We start from the raw sequence: 24823 nt of genomic DNA, 5'->3' as shown, positions 1-24823 counted from the left end.
TTTTTTGTCCAGGTTAAGACCATGAGCTGAAGATCGTTCAGCCGTCCTCTTCCTGTCGTCCTCCCTCCTCCCCACCCTGCTGTTCCCAATGATGAACGATAAGCTTGTGTTCCTTGGGTTGCTCTACTTCATCCAGGGCATCCCATATGGCCTGCAGTCGTCCCTGCTGCCCGTGTACCTGCGCGGCGCCGGCCACTCCCTCACCCGCATCAGCCTGACCAAAGTGCTGTACTTCCCCTGGGTGCTTAAAGTACTCTGGGCACCCCTGGTGGACCGGACGGGCACCAAGCGGTGCTGGCTGGTGACCACCGTAGCTGGTCTGGCCCTCACGTGCTTGGTCAGCGCCACCGTGGCGCCCGAGTCGCAGTACGCGGCCGTGGCCGGCGCCCTGCTGGCTATGAACGTGCTGGCCTCGGTGCAGGACATCGCGGTGGACGGGGCGGCCGTGCGCCTGCTGCGGGGGCAGGGCGAGCTGGGGCTGGGTAACACTGCGCAGGTGGTGGGCTACAAGGCGGGCTCCGTGTTCGCGGGAGGCGGGCTGCTGGCTGTGATTGACGTGGCCGGCTGGGGCTGGATGTTCACTCTGCTGGCCTGTGTGTACGGAGGTGTAGCACTGTTCGTTTGGGGAGCCCCCGTGCTTGACGGCGAGGCAGGCAGGACTCAGACGGAGACGCGCCGGGGGTCCCGAGACGTGGTGCGGCCCTGGAGGGTCTGGAGGAAGCTGATGGCCGTACCAGGGACGCCGTGGAATATGCTGTATGTGCTCACCTATAAACTAGGTAAGTGAGTGGATGAGCACACAGTGCGTATTACATATTAAAACACATTCTCATACCAAGATTTGGGGTGAAACTAACATGTATGTAGTTATGTATGCACACTTAGTAGGGATTAGTTTTTGGGAAAAACAAAACTGCACTGACTTTAGACTTGATAATAAAACACAGTGGATCAACACCAGCAGATGACATGTCTCTCCAAACCATCACTGATTGTAGAAACTTCACACTAGACCTCGAGCAGTTTGGACTGTGTGTCTCCACTCTTCCTCCAGACTCTGCTTCCTGAATTTACAAATGAAATGTAAAATTTACTGATGATCAGTGATGGTTTAGAGGAGAGACACGTCATCTGCTGGTGTTAGTCCACTGTGTTTTATTATCAGGTCTAAAGTCAGTGCAGGTTCTTTCAGAAGATTTTACAGCAATTTTGTTTTACACCTGAGAAAAACAAGTGCAAGCAACAACTGTTCTGAAACACCTTCTTAAATAATTGAGTTGTGTTACACATTATTATTGGGATAGCCAGCATTTTTTTACATTCGATTTTCACATAATTTTCCTTAGTATTTGTTTGTTTACCAAAACACTGTCTGCCTTTCGCTCTCACGTGATCCTCTGTGGTTTCTGTGTCTCCTTATGGTTAAGATTTACTTTAGGACTGCCAGAATGCTCCGTGGTGTGTTGTGGCTGACTGTGGAACAGTGAGTCATGAAGCATCTGTGTGCATAATCGTGTGGTGATGGTTATGTTGCACATGTTTTTTTGAACTGTAAAACCTAATTTACAGTTAGTTATTATACTTAGTTTACTTTAGGCTTGTCTGGTCTGGTCTCTCACTGCCTTTCTTAAATCTCCACTTTCTGTACCTGTAACTTCAAAGTAAAAGCCCTTTGAAGAGTCTTATACTTGAAAGTCTGTGACTTTTTTTTTATTCTAAAGCCAAGATGACAATAATTTTGATAATTATTGTTATTTATATTTTAATCTATGAAGTGGAATGAGTGACTTATGTTGGGTTTTGACATGAAAGTGTATACAATGGCAATGAATGGGGTCCAAGCACTGTGCACTATTATAGAACTAAAAAAATGATATACTAGTGTATCTCAAAAAAATAAAATATCATTGGAAAGTTACTTTATTTTAGTAATTCAGTTCAAAATATGAAACTCATGTAATATATTAATTATATTTTTGATAATAATGGCTTACAGCCAATGAAAACTAGAACATTTGAATATTATATAAATCCACTGTTGGCAGTGTGGGCAGTGTGCCAAGTCCTGCTGGAAAATGAAATCTGCATCTAGGTAAAAGTTGTCAGTAGCAGAGGGAAGAATGAAGTGCTTTTTTGGGAAAACAAAACTGCACTGACTTTAGACTTTAGGATCAACACCAGCAGATGACATGTCTCTCTGCTGACAACTTTTATAGAAATGCGGATTTCATTTTCCAGCAGGACTTGGCACACTGCCCACACTGCCAAAAGTACCAATTGCTCATATATAATATTCAAATTTTCTGAGACACTGACTTTTTTTTAAAATTGGTTGTAAGCCATAATCATCAATAATAAAAGACATACATGCTTAAAATAGATCACTCTGTAAGTTTAATACATCTATATAATATATGAGTTTCACATTTTCAACTGAGTTACTGACATAAAGAAAGTTTTCAATAATATTAAAATTTTTTGAGATGCTCTACTATATTGTTTTTAGCAGGAAAATGTATATAATTAAGAAAAAGACAATAAATACAATTGAGTTAGTTTTTTTTATTGTTTTATTGTTTTATTATACTTTTTTAATGAATAATGAGTCACTGCTTGTTACGAACTCCAGCGTAGCCATTCTATACCCTTTTATAGTCTCAGTATCTTTAAAACCGTAGTGGTCAGTGTGAAAAAGCATCAGCTATACTCGTGATATCTGTAGTGGCTGTCAGTGGAGGAGGCAGTAATGTAAAGTTCAGAGATCTATTACGTAAATAGCTGAGGTAGGCAGCAGCACGCACTGATCCAGTGTCCTTTATTACAGAGCAATTCTAAACGGCCTGTGGAAACAGAAGCCGGGCGTTTCAATATCACTTTCCCATAGGTTATGGTATGGAGGGCTCTGTATACCGTATCGGGATACAAGCGCCTGGTATCCTGAGAGGCCTGCTGTAATGTAACTCTGAGACTCTACCGATTCCTCCTCTCCTCTCCTGTAAGATGGTTTATCTGATCTCACAGTTATAATGGGATCTGCAGGATATTCAGATACTTTTTTTTTTCCTACGAATGCTTTGTTTGAGTGGTGTGAATGCCGGGTTCACATGACCCTGAACAAGAGAAAAAAAACAAAACAACGTTTCACAGAGTGAAAGTTAACAACTAAGAAAGATTTATAAGGTTAAACAAGATTAAAAAGTGCTATTATAAACTATTTTTTAATGTAACCTACAGTACAAGTCAAAAGCTTGGAAACACCTTTTAATTTAATGGTTTGTTTCCCAACAAAAATATTGTTTCTACATTTCATCAATTATTCATGCATATATATATATATATTGTATATATATATATATAGTAGGCTACGATAAAATGTATTGACGTGGTCACTTTGCATAAACTCGGTTTATATAAGTGATAATAAAGTAATCTTTGCCAAAAGAAGGTTCATAATGTGGTTTTTGAAAAAATATATATCGTTATCGTGATATAAAAAAAAAAAAAAAAAAATCCATATCGTGATATATGATTTTTCTCATATCGCCCAGCACTACTGTGAAGCATTTTCGGTCCTCTTATCTTATCTATCTAAGGGCCAATGCTATTGCGATTTGGACAAAATAGGTAAATATGTTAAGTTCCTTTTTAAATGTGTCTTGTGTAGTTGCGTATTTTTTTTTTTCAACAAATAGACACAGGTAGCACAATTGCATAATAATAATAATAATAATAATAATAATAATAATAATACATTAATCACATTTCTTTTTACATTAGCTTTTATTAAGAATATTTTTCTCATTTTCTCTCGTTTTCTACTTGTGTTTTGTGGATATGTTTATGCACAGTACTTTTTGCCACATTTTAATGTATGAAAGGTGTTATATAAATAAAGTGATTAATAATATTAATACATTTATTTCAACATTTTTACTCCAAATGCAGTTCAAATAGCTTTACAATAATAAATAAAAATAAAAAGTTTACAACTGGAGGATTTTTTTTAACTGTAGGTATCAATAAAACTATGAGAATAAAATGTTTTATTAAAAAAAATATATACATATATATATATATATATATATATATATATATATATATATATATATATATATATATATATATATATATATATATATATATATATACTAGGAAAACAAAGAAATGTTGAAATAATGTATAGATCTATATAGATGTTTTTAGCTGATCTTTGGTGGTAAAATATGAGGCAGCATTGATGATCTGAGGGCTCGATCTGGATCAGATTTTTTTTTTGTCATTAGTTCTGCTGATTTGTATGTAGGTGCAAGTCCATTAAAAGACTTTATAATTAGAGTAATAAAATATTCCTCAATAAAGATCCTGAAGAAGCATCTCTTCTCAGTGTTATCTTGTCGTAGGCTGCTGCTCTCTTGTGGTTGTGGGTGCAGCTCCCTCTCTCACCACTAGATGGCTGTCTTCCCATGTTTTTGTTTTCAGTACCGGAGCAGCACATTTAGCTGTCAGTGTTCAGACAGACAGACAGACAGACAGACAGACCCTCACACAGATCAGTTATTACACAGAGGTGTGCGGTGACCCCCGGCCGGACCGCTCTGCCGGACGCGTGACTGTGGGGGTAGAGCGGCGGGGTTCGGTTTGTGTGTGTTAAAGTGTTTTCCTGTCTCCGCAGGCAGCGCCGGCAGACCCGGTCTGACTGAATGAGCGAGTCTCCGTGAGCCGAATTTGGTGTTTTGGCAGCAGAAGGGGATTATATAAGGATTAGCGTCTCTTTGTGTCTGTGGCGTTTTCATCAGAACCCAAATGGAAAATATGCGGCCGCAGTCTGTACGTGTTTGTTTGTGTGCCTGTGTGTGTGTGTGTGCGTGTGTGCGTGTGTATGTGTGTGTGAGTGTGTTTTTGTCTCTCCACTAGTGTGTAAATAACGGCTGAATGAATTGAAGTATGAAAACCTGTCTGAGTGTAGAGTAGGAGTGTGTGTGTGGGTGGAGGTTTGGAGTGTTTGTGTGTTTGTGAGAGAGGGACAGACAGACACTCTGGGGGAGAAAAAGAGAGAGAGAGAGAGAGAGAGAGAGAGAGAGAGAGAGAGAGAGTAAATCAGAGGTGGCTCAGTAATCGGATAAGCTCCAGACAACGAAAGCAGGCGGGACATTAAGTGTCCAGGACCCCCTTAATCTGTCTTATGGTGCTTTTCTCCACCGCCAACCTCATCACCACCCTCGTCACCACCATCCGTACCATCCGCACCATCAGCACCACTGCTGAACTGGGGTTTAACTCTCAGTGTGATGCTCTGTGTTGATTTTATGCCAGAGATGTAACAGGAAACACTACTTACAAGAAGTTCCACTTTTGTCTCATCAGTCCAAAGAATATTTACCCAAAGTCCTAAAAAACATCAAAATGTTAGTTGGTAAATGTGAGACGGGTGGTTGTGCTTCTTTTTGGTCAGCAGTGTTTTTTATATTGAAATTATTATAATAAAAATAAATGAAAAGACTTTCAGTCCTGATTTATTAACAGTAACAGGAATCAATAAAACTATGAGAATAAAATGTATTACAAAATAAGGTTAATAAATGATATACAATACATATGTAATACAGATAGTATGTATGTATGTATGTATGTATATGTGTATATATATGTATGTATATATATATATATATATATATATATATATATATATATATATATATATATATATATATATATATATATATATATATAGATAGATAGATAGATAGATAGATATTTAGGAGAGTAGGTGCTCTTTGAAGAGCTCAGTCTTCAGGAGTTTATTAAAGATAGCGAGAGATTCTCCTGATCTGGTAGTAGAAGGTAGTTAGTTAGAGGTGTTAGGAGAGTAGGTGCTCTTTGTAGAGCTCTGTCTTCAGGAGTTTATTAAAGATAGCGAAATAATATCCCCAACAATGACTGTTGCCCCCCTGTGGAGCACGCCCGACTTCTGGATTCAGAGTTTACGGGATCAGTTGATCAATTGGAACATAATTCTTCTGACTTAAATCTCTCAGGGAGGGATGGAGGGAGGAGGGAGGATTATCTGCACTTTTGGTTCACATCATTAAGACGTCAAGCCGACTGCTGCCCCTCTCTGGCCGCCCAATGAAAAGCTTGTGTGACCCCTGTGGTGTTAGAGGTGAAATCTGGAAAACAGGAACTGATCCTGGAATAGAGTGAAATTCAGAACAGTGGATAACAGTGAATAATAGTAAATAACGCTGCTGTTCCAGGATCAGTTCCTCTTTTCTTATGTACATTATTCTGCTGATGACAAGGAGGGGGCCATGTTTTTTCACATTCTTTACTTTGTGTTGGATCTTCTGGTGCAGAAGTGGACTATTTGTATAGATTACACCCACAGTAATGATAGTGAAGTTAGTATCAAGGTGTCACAATAATTTAAAGATGAGGAGAATTTTTTTGTTTGAAGAACAGATTTTTGAACAAAAACAAATATGTTGAGTTCCATTTACCATATTTTTTGCACTATAAGCCACACTTAAAATCCTTCAAATTTCCCAGAAATTGTCAGTGCGCATTTTATCAGGTGCGCCTTATGTATGAATTCTACTAGTCAGGTATTAAGGAGCAGTAAAGTCACTCCACTGAAGCACAGCTTAATAAGGGTGAGTTTTCAGTAAAGTTTCTCCAGCATTAAGGCTGGGTGCAGCAGCATTAGCATTAGCCGCTAACCACAGCACTAGCTTTTAGGCCGTTCAGAGGAGAGTATATTAGGGGTGTGAAGAGACACTAATATCACGAGACGAGACGAGACACTATACTGGGTTCATGAGAAAGAAACAAGACGAGATTTAAAAATAACATTTTATTTTTTATTAAATAACGCAAACTTAACAGACAGGTTTCTCTCACACATTGATTCTATAAGAAATAGAAATAAAAATAAGAATAAAAAATAAAAACTTTTTTTAGGTCTTATATAGTGCATACAATAAGTGCAAACCACAACCAGTCATATTAAGCCTATGGTTTGTGTTTTTTTCTCCTAAATCACTTGTAATTTAACTATTCATAACCATAACCAGTCATATTAAGACTATGCTTGAAGTGCAAAAAGAGACAGAACATGTTTTTTAAATACAGTACAGAGCTAAGGGATTAGTACAGCTGTCTATGAAACAGTCAGGTGTAGGATTTACTTACAGTATTTATATATGTTTTGTGTCTTGTTGGTCACTCTGTTACCGTTTATTGTTTCAACTGGAGCCAAAATGCAGCCAGACATACAACTTAAAAGTAGCAGAAGCATCTTCTATACAAATGCCCAAATTTTCCTCTTCTGCTGAGCGCTACTGGGTTGCCAGATCCCTCTTAAAAAGTCCTGTGAGACAGGTTTAAGCTTGACGAGAAACGGGCACGAGATCTCGACGCATCCCTAGAGTGTATTGGACTGTAGTCTGCATGTTTGCTGTTTTAAAACATGCTATGTGTAACAAACCGATAGCTGATTGAGCCCTGGAACACTCAGATTTCCTCAATCTACTGCTATCAGGCGGTATTTATGTCCTGCTAGCGCTTCGATTAGCATCTAATGCTAATGCTGCTGCACCTAGCCTTAGTCCTGGAGAAACTTCACTAAAAACTTTCTCAAAACTTACTGTAAATAAACGGAAGCATTTTACTCATACTTTACTAATAAACATTTTTCAGAAAAAAGAAATCTGTGTAGATAAACATCCAGCACTCATTTGACTTTAAAAGAAAATGTATTTTTTTAAGAATTACAGTTCTGTTTGCAACCTTGCTCACTTTGATTTAGGCATTCTTACTAGTGTCGCCTAATGCGCCTTATAATCCGATGCATCTTACATATAAAAAAATATGGTAATAGTATTGTGGGAGAGCTGTATATGGTGAGGTGGTTGGGGGGTCAGGGGGGGCGTGTCCGGATGAGGACAGGTGTAGACGTTCCCTGGGAAGGGTCCAGGTGGAGCTGGAGCTGTGTGAGGTGAGGTGAGGTGAAGTATGAATGTGGGGAAAGGGTTTTTTTGTTAATTTTGTAGTATTTTTTTCCTCTAGTCTGTCATTCAGAAAGCATCGGACCGTCCTGGTGCTGCTTTTTTTACCTTTCACCCCATCCCCCCCTCCTGTTGGAGCCTGGGGAGGGAGGATGGTAGGGGAGGCTGGGCTAGTGGTGGGGATTTGGAGGGGGCGGGGCAGACGAGGGCAAGTATGTTTTAGAGGCAACCAGGAGGACTGCTGGGAGGCTGGGGGGAGGTGGGGGGGTGGGACGATGAATTAATGACGAGCTACCACATGGTGCACCATGAGAGAGATAGATAGAGATAGAGAGAGAGAGAGTGAGATGGAGAGAGCGAGGGAGCCAGGTAGGCGAATGATAGATGGCCAGAGTTGGGGGGAAAAAAAAGTAAAAAATTGAGTTGACCTATATGTTTACCATTTTCTAGTCCATTGTGCCGCACAGGTGTGTGTTCACTTGTTTTTTTCCTTCAACTTTGGGTATATAAGCTTTAAACACACACACACACACACACACATCCCTATCAGTGGCAGCAGTAATGGATAGTTCTGTGAGGATGCTCTCCTTTTGTCTGCACAATTATGTCATTGTGGTCTGCAGCGTTAAAGGAGTAACCCAGATATGCTTTTATTCCCACAGAGACCAGCTAAATGCATTGTTTCTCCTTTTTTATGAAGGTTCATAAGGGTGTGGTGCTTCACACACAAACACACTCACACAAACATCAATACAGTGACCTACATGAACTGTGATCTGCTGAACTGCTGGTCTCTATTTCTTTCTGAATCTCTCAGCTTCCTGATGATGATAAGTACTAGGGGTGTCACGATTCTCTAAATCCTCAATTCGATTTTATTTATTTATTTTAGGGTCACGATTCGATTCGATTCGATTCTCGATTTTCTTTTTTCTTGTTTTTTCAGCAGAGAGGCCTATGCCAGTTTTAGATTAGTCATTGGTTTGATTCATTAAAGCCTGGAGATGTTTTTAGAAAGCTCAGTTCTAATGCTCTACTTACTAAAAAATGTCTCCCTCTACTGGGACACAGGGGTTGTACAGGGGTTGGAGAATGAAACTGAAACACCTGGTTTTAGAGCACAATAATTGATTGTGGTGACGGACAGTTTTGGTGGAAACAGGAGAGTTGAGGTGCACATTGAATTCTGCGTGATGTGATCAGCCGTGGTTTTATGTTTTTTGGATACAATCCGGGTTAGCACCCGAACATCCCTTTCAGACAGCCTCCTCTTACAGCGTCCACAGTTAATCCTGTTGGATGTGGTTGGTCCTTCTTGGTGGTATGCTGACATTACCCTGGATACCGTGGCTCTTGATGCATCACAAAGACTTGCTGTCTTGGTCACAGATGCTCCAGCAAGACGTGCACCAACAATTTGTCCTCTTTTGAACTCTGGTATGTCACCCATAATGTTGTGTGCATTGTGTTCAATATTTAGAGCAGAACTGTGCTCTTACCCTGCTAATTGAACCTTCACACTCTGCTCTTACTGGTGCAATAATGTGCAATTAATGAAGATTGGCCACCAGGCTGCTTCAATTTAAACATGAAACCTCCCACACTAAAATGATGACAGGTGTTTCAGTTTCATTGTTTAACCCCTGTAGATCACCAGGGGCTCTTTTGGGTTGGTATTTTTATGGCGATATGTATCGCTAAACAACAAAATATCATGTATCACATATATATATATATTTTCTCAGTATCGTTCAGCCCTGGCTTGTTACATTGTGTAAAGCGATGTTTGGATGATACTCAGCAGGGAAACCCAAAGAACCCTGAACAAGTGCATCAGCAGTCCTGTGCTTCAGCACTAAAATATAACAGTCTAAAATAAAGGTATTGTCTCTTATTCATCAGAGAGAACCTCGCATGAGGATGTACGCTGCAGCAGCGTACGATATGCTTACGTCTTTTAATGTCATCCTCTTGTTACATCTCTGTCAATCTCACTGTATTTTCCTGTTTTTCTATTTGCTCTGTTCTCTTCTTTTCCCTATTAGCTATCATTACCTGCTCACTATAGCTCCTCTCTCTCTCTCCTTCTCTCTCTCTCCTTTTCTCCTTTCTACCGTCTCTCTCTCACTCTCCCTCTCTTCCATCTCTCTCTTTCTCGCCGCCCCTCCCTCTCCCCCTTCAGTCTGTGTTTTTGTGGATGTCTAATGAAATCCCAGCTGAAATGGACAATTGTTGCTCTGAGATTATTTATAGAAATGAATAATCAGCCTTGTTGTTTGTTTTTTTGCTGTCCCCACTTAAAAAAAAATAATTAGTTTGAGGCAACGTAGCTGAAAAAAGAAAAAAGAACCCAAAACACTCGGAAACAGACTGGAGAAAGAGCAAGAACAGACTGAACTCATCAAACCCTGTACAATCAGCCCGGCCTGAGTGCTCTGTACAGAGTATAGGCTCCCCTGCTCCATGTCTCAGTTAGTAAAGGATGTATTTCAGCATGAAGTGCTGTAAGATCTTGTGGGAGAACAAAACTGCACTGACTTTAGACTTGATAATAAAACACAGTGGACCAACACCAGCAGATGACATGTCTCTCCAAACCATCACTGATCATCAGTAAATTTTACATTTCATTTAAAGGAAATGAAGGGAGCAGAGTCTGGAGGAAGAGTGGAGAGAAACACAGTCCAAACTGCTTGAGGTCTAGTCTGAAGTTTCCACCAATCAGTGATGATTTGGAGAGTCATGTCATCTGCTGGTGTTGATCCACTGTGTTTTATTATCAAGTCTAAAGTCAGTGCAGTTTTGTTTTCCTGCAAAATCTTACAGCACTTCATGCTTCCCTCTGCTACTGACAACTTTTATAGAGATGCAGATTTCATTTTCCAGCAGGACTTGGCACACTGCCCACAGTACTGCCAAAAGTATCAATTGATCTTATATAATATTCTAATTTTCTGAGACACTAATTTTTGGGTTTTCATTGGTTGTGAGCCAGAATCATCAACAATAAAAGAAATAAACACTTAAAATAGATCACTCTGTGTTTAATACATCTATATAATTATAATATGAGTCACAATTTGAACTGAAATACTGAAATAAAGTAACTTTTCAAAGATATCCTTAATTTTCGGAGATGGCCCTGGATAATATGCAGCTCTGGAAAAAAAATAAGAGAGTGTGATTAGTTTCTCTGATTTGTTCGTTGAATATCTCTGGAATATAATCGAGAGGAAGATGGATGATCAAAAGCCATTAAACCAAATCAAATTAAACTAAGCTGAACTGTTCACATTTTTTGCACCAGTCATAAAGGTATCCAAAATGTACAGCACTAATAGTCTTGGGCCCTAAACGTTTAACAGTGAATGTGCAGTAAAATACTCATTGATTGAGGAGCATCACCACTAGAAAGTGCAAATAAAGGGAATGACAAACAATAATCGTGACTAATCGACTGAAATTATATATAAAAAAAATGATTTGCAGATTAGTCGACTGCTACAATAATAATAATAATAAATAGTTAGTTGCAGCCCTATTTAATATGAGAAGATGCTTGTTGTTGTTTCCTGTTAAAAAGTTTATTTTTTTGCCTGAAAGTAAAGGCAAAGCGAGGCGTCGCTTTAAAAACACTACAGGCTGACTGCTGGAGTTGTCGAGCCTAAAGAAGTGAGGAAAAGAGAGAAAGAGAGAGAGAGAGAGAGAGATTTGCTGAATGTGAAGAAAACCTCCCCCCCAACTTTGTTTCGTGTTTTTGCCTTTATCGACGGATTCTTTTACACGTTTCAGTGCCACCACCTCACACAGTCACTCCGCAGAGAGTTCGCTGGGGAGGAAGAGGAAGAAAAAAAAAAAAAAAAAAACGTTGAAAGGAAAAAAGCCGTCAAAGCACTCACGTGGCGCTGTCAGCGTTCTGGCGGGAAATTTGGCGCGCGTGTCTGACGAACGACTCTCTCTCTCTTTTTGATTTGCTTTTCTGTTTTTTGTTTCGCGCCACTCTTCTCGCTAGTCAGTCTCAGAGCTGTCAGTCACGCTGAAGCCGGGCTCCATAAATAATGCCGGTGCCGTTAAATAATACACGGCGGCGGCCTAAACCGAAGCGGCAGCGACGATCTCTTTCGCGCTCATCATAACGCTCTCGCGTCTGAAGAACAGTGGGGTTGAATGTTTTCTCTGATGGGTTTTCATTTTCCTCTCAACTGTCTGAATTAAAGTGACAAGCTCTTTGTCTTAAAAACAGCGAGGCTTGCGTTTCATCTCATTTACGGCGTCTGTGAGGAAGGTAGCTGTGGGCCGGCGGATTACGATACAGTCAGGATCATCAATATTTGGATATTTGGATGCCAACATTCATTATCATCATTAATTTAACTCTCTACCACATCATGCAATGACTTAAATCACCTTTTTTTCTCTATGTGGCTCAGATCTGATTTTTTCATGTCTGTGTGAACGTGTCAAATCTTGATTTTTTTTGTCTAATCAAAATGTGGCTCTAAATCGGATACGTATACGATCCATGGACATGCGATATGAATGTGAACAGTCAAATCTGGATTTATGCATCTTTTTGCTTTTAAGCATTAGCATTAGCGCTACGTGCGTCTCTCTCATACTGAGAGTCAAGTGACTCCTTTGCTGCGTTTCCTCCACTGGCTTCCTGTTGACGCCCGCATCCGATTCAAAACCCTAACTTTGGCCTACAAGGCAAAAAACTGACCAGCTCCTTCATACTTGATGGCACTAATGGTCAAAGCCAGATTTGTACCAAGAACTTTTAGAGCTTCCAGTACGGCTCGGCTCAAACCTCCATCCCTCAAGACCCACAGAAAACAAACATCCAGACTCTTCTCTGTGCTGGAGCACCAAGGTGGTGGAATGAACTTCCACTGGATGTCAGAACAGCTCTGAGAGTCACTCGCGGTCTTCAAACATCGACTGAAGACTCATCTTTTCAAAGAGTTCCTAAACTAATCCAAAAAAAATAAAATAAAAAAGAGGTTCCTAGGGTTCTAAACATGATCAAGCTCTGTGTATCTCTTGATCCTAGTCTACAAACTAGCTATCAAAGCACTGTTGAAAGTCGCTCTGGATAAGGGCATCTGCTAAATACCTTAAATGTAAATGTAATACTGTTTACTCTGCACTCCAGCAAAAGGTACGTCAGGAAGTCAGATTCAGGTGGGGGCAGAGTTTGGCGTAACACCTGAAACCAGATGTAACTGGAACAAATGTGTACAAAACAACATACAGCCAACTCTGGTGTGCATGTAACTCTAGTGACTCTAGATTTTGTTTGTCGACAGGTGAGCAGGGAGCCATCACCATGTTCCCCCTCTTCCTGCTGGATCATCACATGACCTCACGAGAGCTCAGCATGTGGAACGGCGTGGTCGCCATGGCCTTCAGCATCTGCGGATCCTCTGCTGGAGGCTTCTTACTGTCCCGATACAGGTATTGTTGGACTTGCAGTCGCTGTTACAATCGCTAAAATAAATAAAACATACACACGTACAGCTCTGGAAAACAAGAAGAGACCCCCTAAACATTGAGTTTCTTTGATTTAATTAAATTGAAAACCTCTAGAATATAATTAAGAGGAAGATGGATGATCACAAGCCATCAAACCGCCAAACTCAACTGCTTGAATTTTTGCACCAGGAGTAAAGCAGCATAAAGTTATCCAAAAGCAGTGTGTAAGACTGGTGGAGGAAGAGAACATGATGCCAAGATGCATGAAAAAAACTGTGATTAAAAACCACCAGGGTTATTCCACCAAATATTGATTTCTGAACTCGTAAAATTTTATGAATATAAACTTGTTTTTTTTGCATTATTTGAGGTCTGAAAGCTCTGCATCTTTTTTTTTTTGTTATTTCATCCATTTCTTCTCATTTTCTGCAAATAAATGCTCTAAATGACAATATTTTTATTTGGAATTTGGGAGAAATGTTGTTTGTAGTTTATAGAATAAAACAACAATGTTCATTGTACTCAAACATAAACCTATAAATAGCAAAATGAGAGAAACTGATTCAGAAACTGAAGTGATCTCTTAATTTTTTCCAGAGCTGTAAATAACAAAAAACAAAAAAACAAAATTAAGAATATGTCTAAGGGCGTTTTCACACCAGCACTTTTTGCTCCTGTAAAAAAAAAAAAAACACGATTCTGGTTTGTTTGTAACTTTTGTGCGGTTCGATTGAGCCGGTGTGAAAACAGTAATTGCACTCTGGTTTGGATCAAAACGATGGTCCACCTAGGAACAGCATGGCAGTTCATTCCTGTGTTATTTGTGCAAATAACACATCAGTGTTTAGTTATATGCTTTACTCAGTAATTCAGAGCTAAGAAACAAATTGTTAGAATTTGTCCATGAAACACCATCAGCGAAGAACGGTTAAGATAGGTAGGTGTATGTTTTAGAACAGTTCTGTTTACACTAGTTAAAATAAAAAAAAATGGATTTTTACTTTCTGTATCTGGATTACCCACCTCTGTGTGTAAATAACTATAGGTTTAAATAGGATCTCCGGTGGATTTGGCGTTGATTTTACAGAGACTCTAAGACTATAGGTCAGCGGCTGAACTGCACTTAGCAGGGCATTATTACACATGTTATAAAGTAACATAAGACATTGCAAAGACTGTTATCAGTGGAAAATTGTCTTTATTTTAAAATGTTTCTAAATGTTGTATATCTCACAGTGCTGTTAGCCAATCAGAGGCGATATGTTTGCATGTATGAATATTTATGAGCAAGAGACCACAACTAGACATTTTTTTAAATGAATGAAAACAAAACAAAACAAAACGATGGAATAAGATCTTTTAAGGTCCAGCATGGGTCTCTCCATCCTCCTGTGTTTTTTCCCGTGTTTTTTTTTTCTTCATATCTATGGGTGTGTGTGTGTGTGTGTGTGTGAGAGAGAGAGAGAGAGAGAGAGAGAGAGAGAGAGAGAGAGAGAGAGAGAGAGAGTGTTCTACTCAGACCAGCCCTCGGGAGAGAGAGAGAGAGAGAGCGAGAGAGTAATGGAAGTAAACACAGCTCTGTCAGGGAGGTGTGATCTGAGCTGAGATGGAGTTTATGAAGCTCTATCTCTTACAGTGATGATCTACGTACTGTACATCCAGCTTGCATTGGGTTATACTGGACGACTAGACGACTATTAAAAATCTGTTCCTGGAAATGATGAAGAAAACTGAACAGCTGAAGCTCAGTTTGTGTAGTTGCAATTTTCTCTCATTGTGCTCCCAACTTATCTGGCCAGTTGTCCCACCCATTCAACAGCTACTCAGTTCAGCTATATATCCCTCATATCACTGGTGATGCTGCAACACCAGGAGGTTAAGACTAGCACATGCCTCCTCCAATACATGTGAAGTCAATCACCACCTCTTTTTAAACTGCTGCTGATGAAGCATTACCGAGTAACGCTCGGAGGAAAGCGCAGCAACTTGGTTCTGATACATCAGCTCACAGACGCAGACTTGTGCTGATCCACATCACCCAAGGAGTGATGAGGGGAAAGGGCAACATCTACTGTACCCACCCAGAGAGAGCAAGACCAACTGTGCTCTCTCAGGGCTCCAGCAGTACAATTGGTTATACAATTTTGAACTGTCTGCACTTTTCTACCAAAAATGAAAAAGGTTCTGGAACCAGCAAAGTTCGTTTCCAACTGGAATCAAGTTGGTAACCAAGGTTTTTCAGTGCCACCTGAGAGCCGTTGTGTGCAGCTGACTCTGTTGATGGTTTATTTTGGGGCGTGTCCTCAGTTTCACTAATACTAATGGAAACGTGGGTTGGTTAGCTAAAGAACACCAAGATTCTTAAAAGCCGGAACTGGACCAGTTCCAGTTTCATAACCAGAGTTATATTGGTCGAAAAAGTGCTACCAGTGGTGGTTCTTTCTGGTTTTGCATTTGTGTTTCTTCCTTGTTTCTTCTTAAAGTTTTTCATTTTATGCTTTTTGAAATTAATTTTGAGTCTTGGTTCCCTGTAGTGAGCATTACAAAGTTATTGTTGCATGCTTTTTTTTATTAAAATAGTTCAATGTCTTATTTTGAAAAAATAAAAGAATGTTCTATAATTCTTTCTCCAATTTACTGTATTTTTTTGCAATATAAGGTGCGCTTAAAATACTTCAGTGCATTTCAGTTTAGCTCTCCAGCACTATTAGCATTAGCTGCTAAGCGCTAGCCATTCAGTCATTGAAAGGTGAGTATTATCGGACTGTAGCCTGCACGTTTACCATGTTAAAACAAGCTTTGTGTGAAGAACCGCTAGGTACTACTGATGCAGTTTTGTTAACTTCACTTAGCTTAGCTTTACAGGTCTTGCCACCCAGCGAGAGACCTGCTGAATTAGAAGGGAAACATGGCGATACCCCTGTTCCTTACAAGTGCCGCTTAAAACGCGCCTTATAATTCACACCTTGTTTGAAATCACCTTATGTTTGAAAATTATAGTGCAAAAAATATGTTATTTATTTCTTATTCAGTACATTACTGACTGCAAATTTAGAGTTACATTTAAACTGTGTAACTCTAATTTAAGATTTATACTTTAAGATTTAATTAATAGATTCTGTTTTAATTATCTGTGTTTTCTTTCCTTATAATTCTTATATAAATCTTTTTTTTTTTTTTTTGTCTTTTTTTCAGTAAAAGTTCACTTCCTCCTCTCTTATCTGGGCTGTTCTGCTCTGCATTTTGCCACTAGGCAAAAAGCCACTTTTCACACACTTAACACACCATTCATGTTAGATTACGTAAGCCCCCACACCTGCCCCCTCTCGTATGATAGGTGCGGCCCTCGGCCGGCGTGATGTAATGCGGCTCTGATGATAATGCGCTGAACCTGACACTTCTGTTTGTGTAATCTATAGCAAACCAAGCGCAAAACGGCAGCAGCAGCAGCAACAGCGGAGGTGTGAAGTGATTTTCACACTCTTCCAATCAAAACACGGCTTTATACTGACTCAAAGAAGGGCTTTCCTTTCGGTTTATTTTCAAACAAAACAGAAATAATGAAATAACACATGGGATTGACGATGCAGTGGCTAAAACAAATAAATCGAATAAATCAAGGCTACTATTTTTGATACTTTTTAAAAGTAGCTCCCCTCCTGATGTCTTCATGCTTTACACGCTCCAGCGTTCTCTCTAACATCTTCATAAGGAGCTTCTGAAAATCCATATCTATATCCAACAGTTTTGAAAAAGATATACACATACTGACTAGGGGTGTGACGAGACACTCACATCACGAGAATGAGACGAGACGAGATTTAAAAAGAAAAATTTAAAGAAAACGTCAAAAATGTAAAATGGCTTGAAAACTAGAGTTTTATTTGACAAAATCATATAACGCAAACTTAACAAACTGATTTCTCTCACACATTGATTTAATAATAAATAGAAATAAGAATAAAAAGTAAAAAAAATATAAAAATTATATAGTGCAAACAATAAGTGCAAACCATAACCAGTCATATTAAGACTATGGTTTGTGTTTTTTATCTTCTAAATCTCTTGTAATTTTACTATTCATAACCACAACCAGTCATATTAAGACTAGTGGAAGTGGTGGAAGTGCAAACAGAGACAGAACATGTTTTTAAATACAGTACAGAGCTAAGGGATTAGTACAACTGTCTATGAAACAGTCACGTGTAGGATTTACTTACAGTATTTACTAGGGATGTGAATCTTTGGGACAGTAAGAGCACTGTGTTTAATGAGCGGGGTGTACGAGCGCTAGGAGAACCTATAGGAATAGACTCTGATGATTGACTGTTGTCAAGGTTTTAATCAGTCAGTGGAGCTCCTGTGTTTTCCACCAACAAAATATAAAATAGAAACTCACCAGAAATTTACCTGAACACGCCTCACTTCCAGACCACCACACCAGACCATCAGTGTGGATTTATTCCTAATAATCTTATAAATGCAGGTGCTATTTTAACGGGACAGGCACAAGGCGTGAAATTGGACTGTTGACTGGGTGAAAGATAGCAAAGAACATGACGACACGCCTTGCGAAGGAAGTAAGACAGGGCCCACAATGTTTCTAAATTTAATGTTTGGAATATTGTGTTTTTTTTTGTTGTAAAAGGTTAAAAAGTTCAGACCACAGTACTTTTATATTCTAGTTTTCAACAAGTTCAGTGTAATTTAATTTTATTATATTAGCTAATGCTAACACTAGCTGTGGTTAGTGGCTAATGAACACTGAGTGTTCTGGTAAGCCAGGGCGATATTAGCTAGCGGTTCATCCTACGTAGCTTGTTTTAACACAGTAAAAACGCAGATTACAATCCAATATACTCACCTCTGAACAGTGAAAGAGCTAGTGTTTAGTGTGATTAGCAGCTAATGCTAATACTGCTCCAGTCTCTGTGCTGGAGAACTAAACTAAATTTCCTGTACAATGCTGTACTTCAGTGGAGTGGTTTTTCTGCTCCTTAATACCCGACTGGTAGAATTCATACATAAGACGCACTGGATTATAAGGTGCTCTGATGATTTTTTGGAAAAATGAAGGATTTTAAGTGCGGCTTATAGTGTGTTAATTCGGAATATTTGATCTGAAAAATTCATAGACGTTTTGGAAACACTGGAATTGAAAAATAGGGGTGAAAACTAAAATGTAATTTTTTTTTTTTTTATCCAGACTTTTGACCAGTTCTGCTTTATTCTGAGCTAAAGTTCAAGGCTGGCTGTGGAATACGTTGGGCAGAATTTGATCTTGAGTTTTTCCTCTCTCTTGTGCTTGGAAATGGAAACCCGTGCAAAACGCCCGCTGATAGAAGGAGGTAGTGTGTCCTCTGTCAGAGAGTGTGTGTTGAGAAGTGTAAAGTAATTTGTATCTCTCTCTCTCTCTCTCTCTCTCTCTCTCTCTCTCTCTCTCTGAATGGAGTGAGAAGGTGTGTTTCACACAGTTGCTCATTCAGTCCTCGGCTTCCCACAGATTGGGTTTCGGCTGTTGTCCGTTTGGGGCTGCTAAAAGCTAATTTGGACACTTATCCCGATCCCCATCTGAAGCGCTCGAGTGGCCAAAGACTGACCCCCCCCGTACACCGATGGCCATCAGCAATCTGAGATCGGCCAGCTTTATCGGCCTACTGCACGTGATACTGCAACCAGAATCTCACTCTTTCTTTATGTCTCTGTTTTATCTCTCTTTTTTATTTGTACGTCTCTTTTTTCTGGTTTCTTATCTCTTTGGGCTTCTTTATATCTTGTTTTCTCGTTCTTTTTGTCTCTTGTTTCTTAATTTGCCTCATTCAGTCCTTTTTTCTCTTGTTTTTCTCTTGTTTTCTGTATAACTGTCTCTCTCTTTTATCCATAATCCTTTATTCTCACTCTTTCTCATTATATTGTCTTAACCTTTCATCTCCACTGGTGCAGTGTCTTGCAAAAGTATTTTGCATAGCCATTAAATCTCGACATTTTATCACCTTACAACCACCTTGTATTAACTAAATGTGCACAGCCTGGCAAAAAAAAATGGTAAAAAAAAAAGAAGTCTCCACCTGGATGTAAGTGAGTAAATGATGTGGGGTTGATGCTGCAGTTGGTCTGCAGGTTTGGGTTCAGCAACAGTATGTTGAGACAAGAAATTCAAGTAATTAACTCTTGAGTTCAGCACAGCTGTTAACTCAAAGCCTGAATTCCAGGTGACGCTACCTCATAAAGCTGACTGAGAAAATCCAGCAGAGATGTGCAAAACTGATCATCTAAGCAAGAGTTGCTACTTTAAAAAATCTAAAATATAAAAGATATTTTTATTATTTATTATTATTATTTTTTTTTTTAGCACTTTTTTGTTTTGTAAATAATTCCATATGTTTTTCTTCATTTTGACTGGTACTATATATACACACAGCTCAGGAAAAAATGAAGGGAGCACTTCAGTTTCTGAATCAGTTTCTCTGATTTTGCTATTTATAGGTTTATGTTTGAGTAAAATGAACATTGTTGTTTAATTCCATAAACTACAGACAACATTTCTCCCAAATTCCAATTTGCAATTTTTTTAGAGCATTTATTTTCAGACCTCAAATAATGCAAAAAAAAACAAGTTCATATTCATAAAGTTTTAAGAGTCAGAAATCAATATTTGGTGGAATAACCCTGGTTGGTTTTTAATCACATTTTTTTTCATGCATCTTGGCATCATGTTCTCCTCCACCAGTCTTACACACTGCTTTTGGATAACTTTATGCTGCTTTACTCCTGGTGCAAAAAATCAAGCAGTTCAGTTTGGTGGTTTGATGGCTTGTGATCATCCATCTTCCTCTTGATTATATTCCAGAGGTTTTCAATTTGGTAAAATCTTTTTTTCCAGAGCTGTATATATTAAATGCTTGATTTGTGAAAATATGGTATTTTGTTCTCATTTCTCCTCATAATCTTCTGGACCTTTAATATTGGTCTTTTCCTCCCATCTGTCCCTCTATTCCAGTCTGTGCCGTCTTTCCTGAACATTTAAAGGAAACGATCACACACACGTCAGACATGTGAAAAGCTAAATCTGATTCGACTGCCCGTCCAAGCACAGCCTCCGTCGAGCCGCCGCCATTTCTCCTGCTCTTGACACTAACCCAACCTGACGTTCTGTGGCCTTTCACTATAACTAGACCTTTCAGTTCAGACGAGGGACGCAGACTTAACCTCATGAGCAGAACCAGCATTATTATGGGATTTGTGTTTAGGAGCCAAAGCTTTGATAATGAACCTGAATTGCATTCACCTATAGGAGTAATTTGGTGTAAAATTGAATTTTTTTTCAGTTTTTTTCTATTGTTTGTCTGTCAGACAAGAGATGGACCAAATGTTTTTAAACTAAAATTGTTCGGTGGTAAATACATGTGGTTGAACAATAAAACTGAAACACCTGGTTTTAGAGCACAATAATTGATTGTGGTGACGGACAGTTCTGGTGGAAACAGGAGAGTTGAGGTGCACATTTTATGTTATTTTGGATACAATCTGGGTTAGCACCCGAACATCCCTTTCAGACAGCTTCCTCTTACAGCGTCCACAGTTAATCCTGTTGGATGTGATTGGTGCTTCTTGGTGGTATGCTGACATTACCCTGGATACCGTGGCTCTTGATGCATCACAAAGACTTGCTGTCTTGGTCACAGATGCTCCAGCAAGACGTGCACCAACAATTTGTCCTCTTTTGAACTTTGGTGTGTCACACAAAATGTTGTGTGCACTGCAATATTTAGAGCAGAACTGTGCTCTTACCCTGCTAATTGAACCTTCACACTCTGCTCTTGCAATGGTGCAATAATGTGCAATTAATGAAGATTGGCCACCAGGCTGCTACAATTTAGCCATAAAACCTAAAATCCCACACTAAAATGAGACGGGTGTTTCAGTTTCATTGTCCAACCCCTGTAGATCATAATGGCAATTTAGATCATTTTAGCAAATATTCTCTCAGTCAGTGTTACCAGAGCCTGCTAGAGTAGTACTTGGTCAACTGGTCAGTTATTAATTACTGCAATTTGGCAGCTATGGGCTGTAAATTCCAGTGACCGACTCTGGCAACCCAGACTGGCCCTCGATAACCCTCACCCCTCAGTGCACGCACCCTCACATTCACTCACTTCCTGTGCCCCTGGGGGGCTTCGGGTATGTGTGTGTGTGTGTGTGATTGACAGGGTCCACTGGGTGCTCTGATTGGCACGAGGAAATAATAGTGTGTGTGTGTGTGTGTGTGTGTGTAAGGGTGTGTGTGGCATCTGATGGTCACTAATTAGAGCCAGTCTAATCAGCCAGTGTCTGTGGATCTTGTTGTGTTATTGATTATGCCGTGAAGCAAGCACACCAGGAGGCTCTTAAACTGCTAACAGGGAATCAATTAGACTGTCTGAGGAAAAACGTGCGCATGTTTGTGAGAGATGCATTTCTTTACTTCTTGTGTGTTGCTGTCTTTTTGCTCTCATTACCCTAAAGTCTACATTCTTGGAGTAATTCTAGAGCTGGGCGATATTTTCGATTTAAATCGATTTTTCCCCTACTAAAAATCTTATTAAAGATGATTAAAAAAATGGTTAAAAACTAGTTTTTATTTATTTAGTTTTCACTTAAAAGTTCCCTTTGTGGTTAAAGTGCAACCAGAAACAAGCAAAAAAAAAAAACATTTGTAAACAGTGAGAACATCTACTAACTTTTCGAAAGCTTCCTCCAACATAGCTTAGGTACTGACACAATGCACCCTCAAACTTAAAATATAAATAAATAAATAAACACACCGTCAAAAAACAAATAAAGTAATAAAATTATGCCCTTTTTGTTAAAATTTACAAAATAGAATACAAGTACAATTTAATATACTATTAAGTAAATACTTTTTCCCCATTGGGCTTGCATTGCAAAACAAAGCTTTTAAATAAGTGCCAGTGTTCTATAAAATAAGATGATCTTTTCTCATAAATATAAATTTGTCGTGCTGCTTCATTTAGAAGCAATCGGTTTAAACACACCTCACACCGAGGACCTGTTTGGTCTACGTCCGAACCGATAAAATCGATTTATTGCCCAGCTCTAAGTAATTCCTTTATTGGTTTTGTTTCATACTGTAGATCATAATGGCAATTTAAGTCATTTGATCACATCTGGAGCATCTTTCCATTTCCAATTTGTACAATTTGAGTCGCTCACTCTGTGTTACCAGAGCCTGCTAGAGTAGTTAAACAAGTTTTCAAGTCTCATTTTAGTAAATTTATATACATTTCACTTACGTTTAGAGGTCGAGAGTTTTCCCTTCTACATTTAATGTAATGTTTAAATCACTAATTCAGCAGTTTTAGGGTGTTTTCACACCTGTTTTTGGTTTCTATAGTGCAGATCAGTTGATGAGTTAATTTATTTGGAGCGTTTCTCCCTCTGTTTGGTTTGGTTTCACACAGGCACAAAGCTAAACTGTGCACCATAATGCGCACCAATAAACCAAGCGAGCACATGGTCTTCTCTGATTGGTCAGAGCTGTCTGGTGCAAGAGCAAGAAAGTAAATATGTAATGAGAAGATTCTGTGTTTCAGTCTGTATATCTGTATATCTGTGCAGTGTGAAACTGCTTTAACACAGAATGCTGAAAAGTTGTTGTCCCCCCCCCTTCATCCACTAAAATCCACTTGTTCTTATTCTTTGTGGAATACAGTAGGTTTCTCTGAGTTGTTTATGATGCTGCACATGAAACTCTTTCTCAACCTCCATTGTCTGCAGTAACTAGTAAAAGAAAATATTCAGAAAAAGTAGGCGAAAAGCACCGTGTCTACATCATGTCAACCCGTAAATTAGTATTCATGGCCCTGCCCACGTCTTGTCAGATAGGAGCTAACAGCGCTAGGAGCAGCATGGCAATTAATTCCTGTGTTATTTGTGCGAATAACACATCAGTGTTTATATAATTTACCCAGTAATTCAGAGCTAAGAAACAAATGGTTAGAATTTGTCTATGAAACACCACCAGCCAAGTACAATTGAGATAGGTAGGTGTATGTTTAGAACCGTTCTGTTTACACTAAACAGAATTTTAACACTAAAAATCTAACCTGGGGTTTTGTACCAACTGCCCCAGGGCAACTCTGCTGTGGCTCAGCCAACAAATCCCTGGTGTGAATTTTTTCTGGACCTGGATGACTGACCTATGTGTGTAACTATATGTTTATATAGGATCTCCGGTGGATTTGGCATTTTACAGAGACTCTAAGACTAGGTCATAATATATATATATATATATATATATATATATATATATATATATATATATATATATATATTATGTCAGTAGCATAAATGGTCTTAAAATGACTATATTTTTTTATCTCATACAATTTGGGCCAGTATATTTTCCAAACAAAAATAGTTATTGCAACAGACTAAAAAAAATTACTTTCCACAATATCATTGGTAACATTAATGATGAATAAAGCTTCTTTTATTTGGCTAAAATGGCTCATATTTTTTATTTCTGTGTGTTTTTGCAGCATTGGTTTGTTGATGAGGCGAGTATTCGTGATCCGGACCATCAGCATGGTGTTCCAGTGTTCCCTGCTCACAGTTCTGGAACCTTCACCACTGATGAAAGGTGAGACACACACACACACACAGTGGCACCAGCAGACCTTCAGAAATGTGTCAGGGTTATTGGCAGTGTACATAAAGGTCTCGATGATGGTTCTCCTCCCAGACCGCCGGATTAGTAATTAGCTTCATGACTGCAACCCCTGCATGAACTCCTGACCTGTTTCTGGAGGTTGTAATTTTGCTGAACTCCTTATCCACCTTGTGTCTGATTTCCTGGCACGTATCTTATATAAAGGAAAAAAGGGAGTAAAATGAAAAAAAATAATAATAAATGAAAGAAAATACAGTCATATGAAAAAGTTTGGGCACCCCTATTAATCTTAATCATCTAAATATTTGGAACAGAGTCACCTGAGGTGTGCTTTTGCTTTTTGTGCTTTTGCATCACTCTCCCATACAGCTTCTCCTTGTGTAAAGTGCGCTGTATTGTTGAGCGATGCACAGTGACACCATCTGCAGCAAGATGAAGCTGCAGCTCTTTGGAGGAGGTCTGTGTATTGTCCTTGACTGTTCTCACCATTCTTCTTCTCTGCCTTTCTGATATTTTTCTTGGCCTGCCACTTCTGGGCTTAACAAGAACTGTCCCTGTGGTCTTCCATTTCCTTACTATGTTCCTCACAGTGGAAACTGACAGGTTAAATCTCTGAGACAACTTTTTGTATCCTTCCCCTGAACAACTATGTTGAACAATCTTTGTTTTTAGA

The 24823-nt window shown here is 39.1% G+C and overlaps 1 protein-coding gene across 3 annotated transcripts in view; it reads left to right on the top strand.

Moving 5' to 3' along the window:
• The window catches only part of mfsd3 (major facilitator superfamily domain containing 3), a 42480-nt gene that overhangs the window by 3231 nt on the left and 14426 nt on the right, over positions 1–24823 (top strand). For all 3 annotated transcript variants that reach the window (XR_007428845.1, XM_022668245.2, XM_049470398.1), the window contains exons 2-4: positions 13–779; positions 13313–13460; positions 24020–24120. Coding sequence is in view for 2 of the 3 variants with exons in the window: in XM_022668245.2 (XP_022523966.2) it covers positions 89–779; positions 13313–13460; positions 24020–24120 (940 nt within the window). In the remaining variant the exon portion in view is untranslated. The remainder of the gene's footprint in view (positions 1–12; positions 780–13312; positions 13461–24019; positions 24121–24823) is intronic.

Source organism: Astyanax mexicanus, chromosome 22 (assembly GCF_023375975.1).
Source record: "Astyanax mexicanus isolate ESR-SI-001 chromosome 22, AstMex3_surface, whole genome shotgun sequence".
In the NCBI taxonomy this organism is placed as follows: domain Eukaryota; kingdom Metazoa; phylum Chordata; class Actinopteri; order Characiformes; family Acestrorhamphidae; genus Astyanax; species Astyanax mexicanus.
Note: the sequence above shows the minus strand (reverse complement) of the source record. Positions and strands in the feature narration are given on the sequence as shown.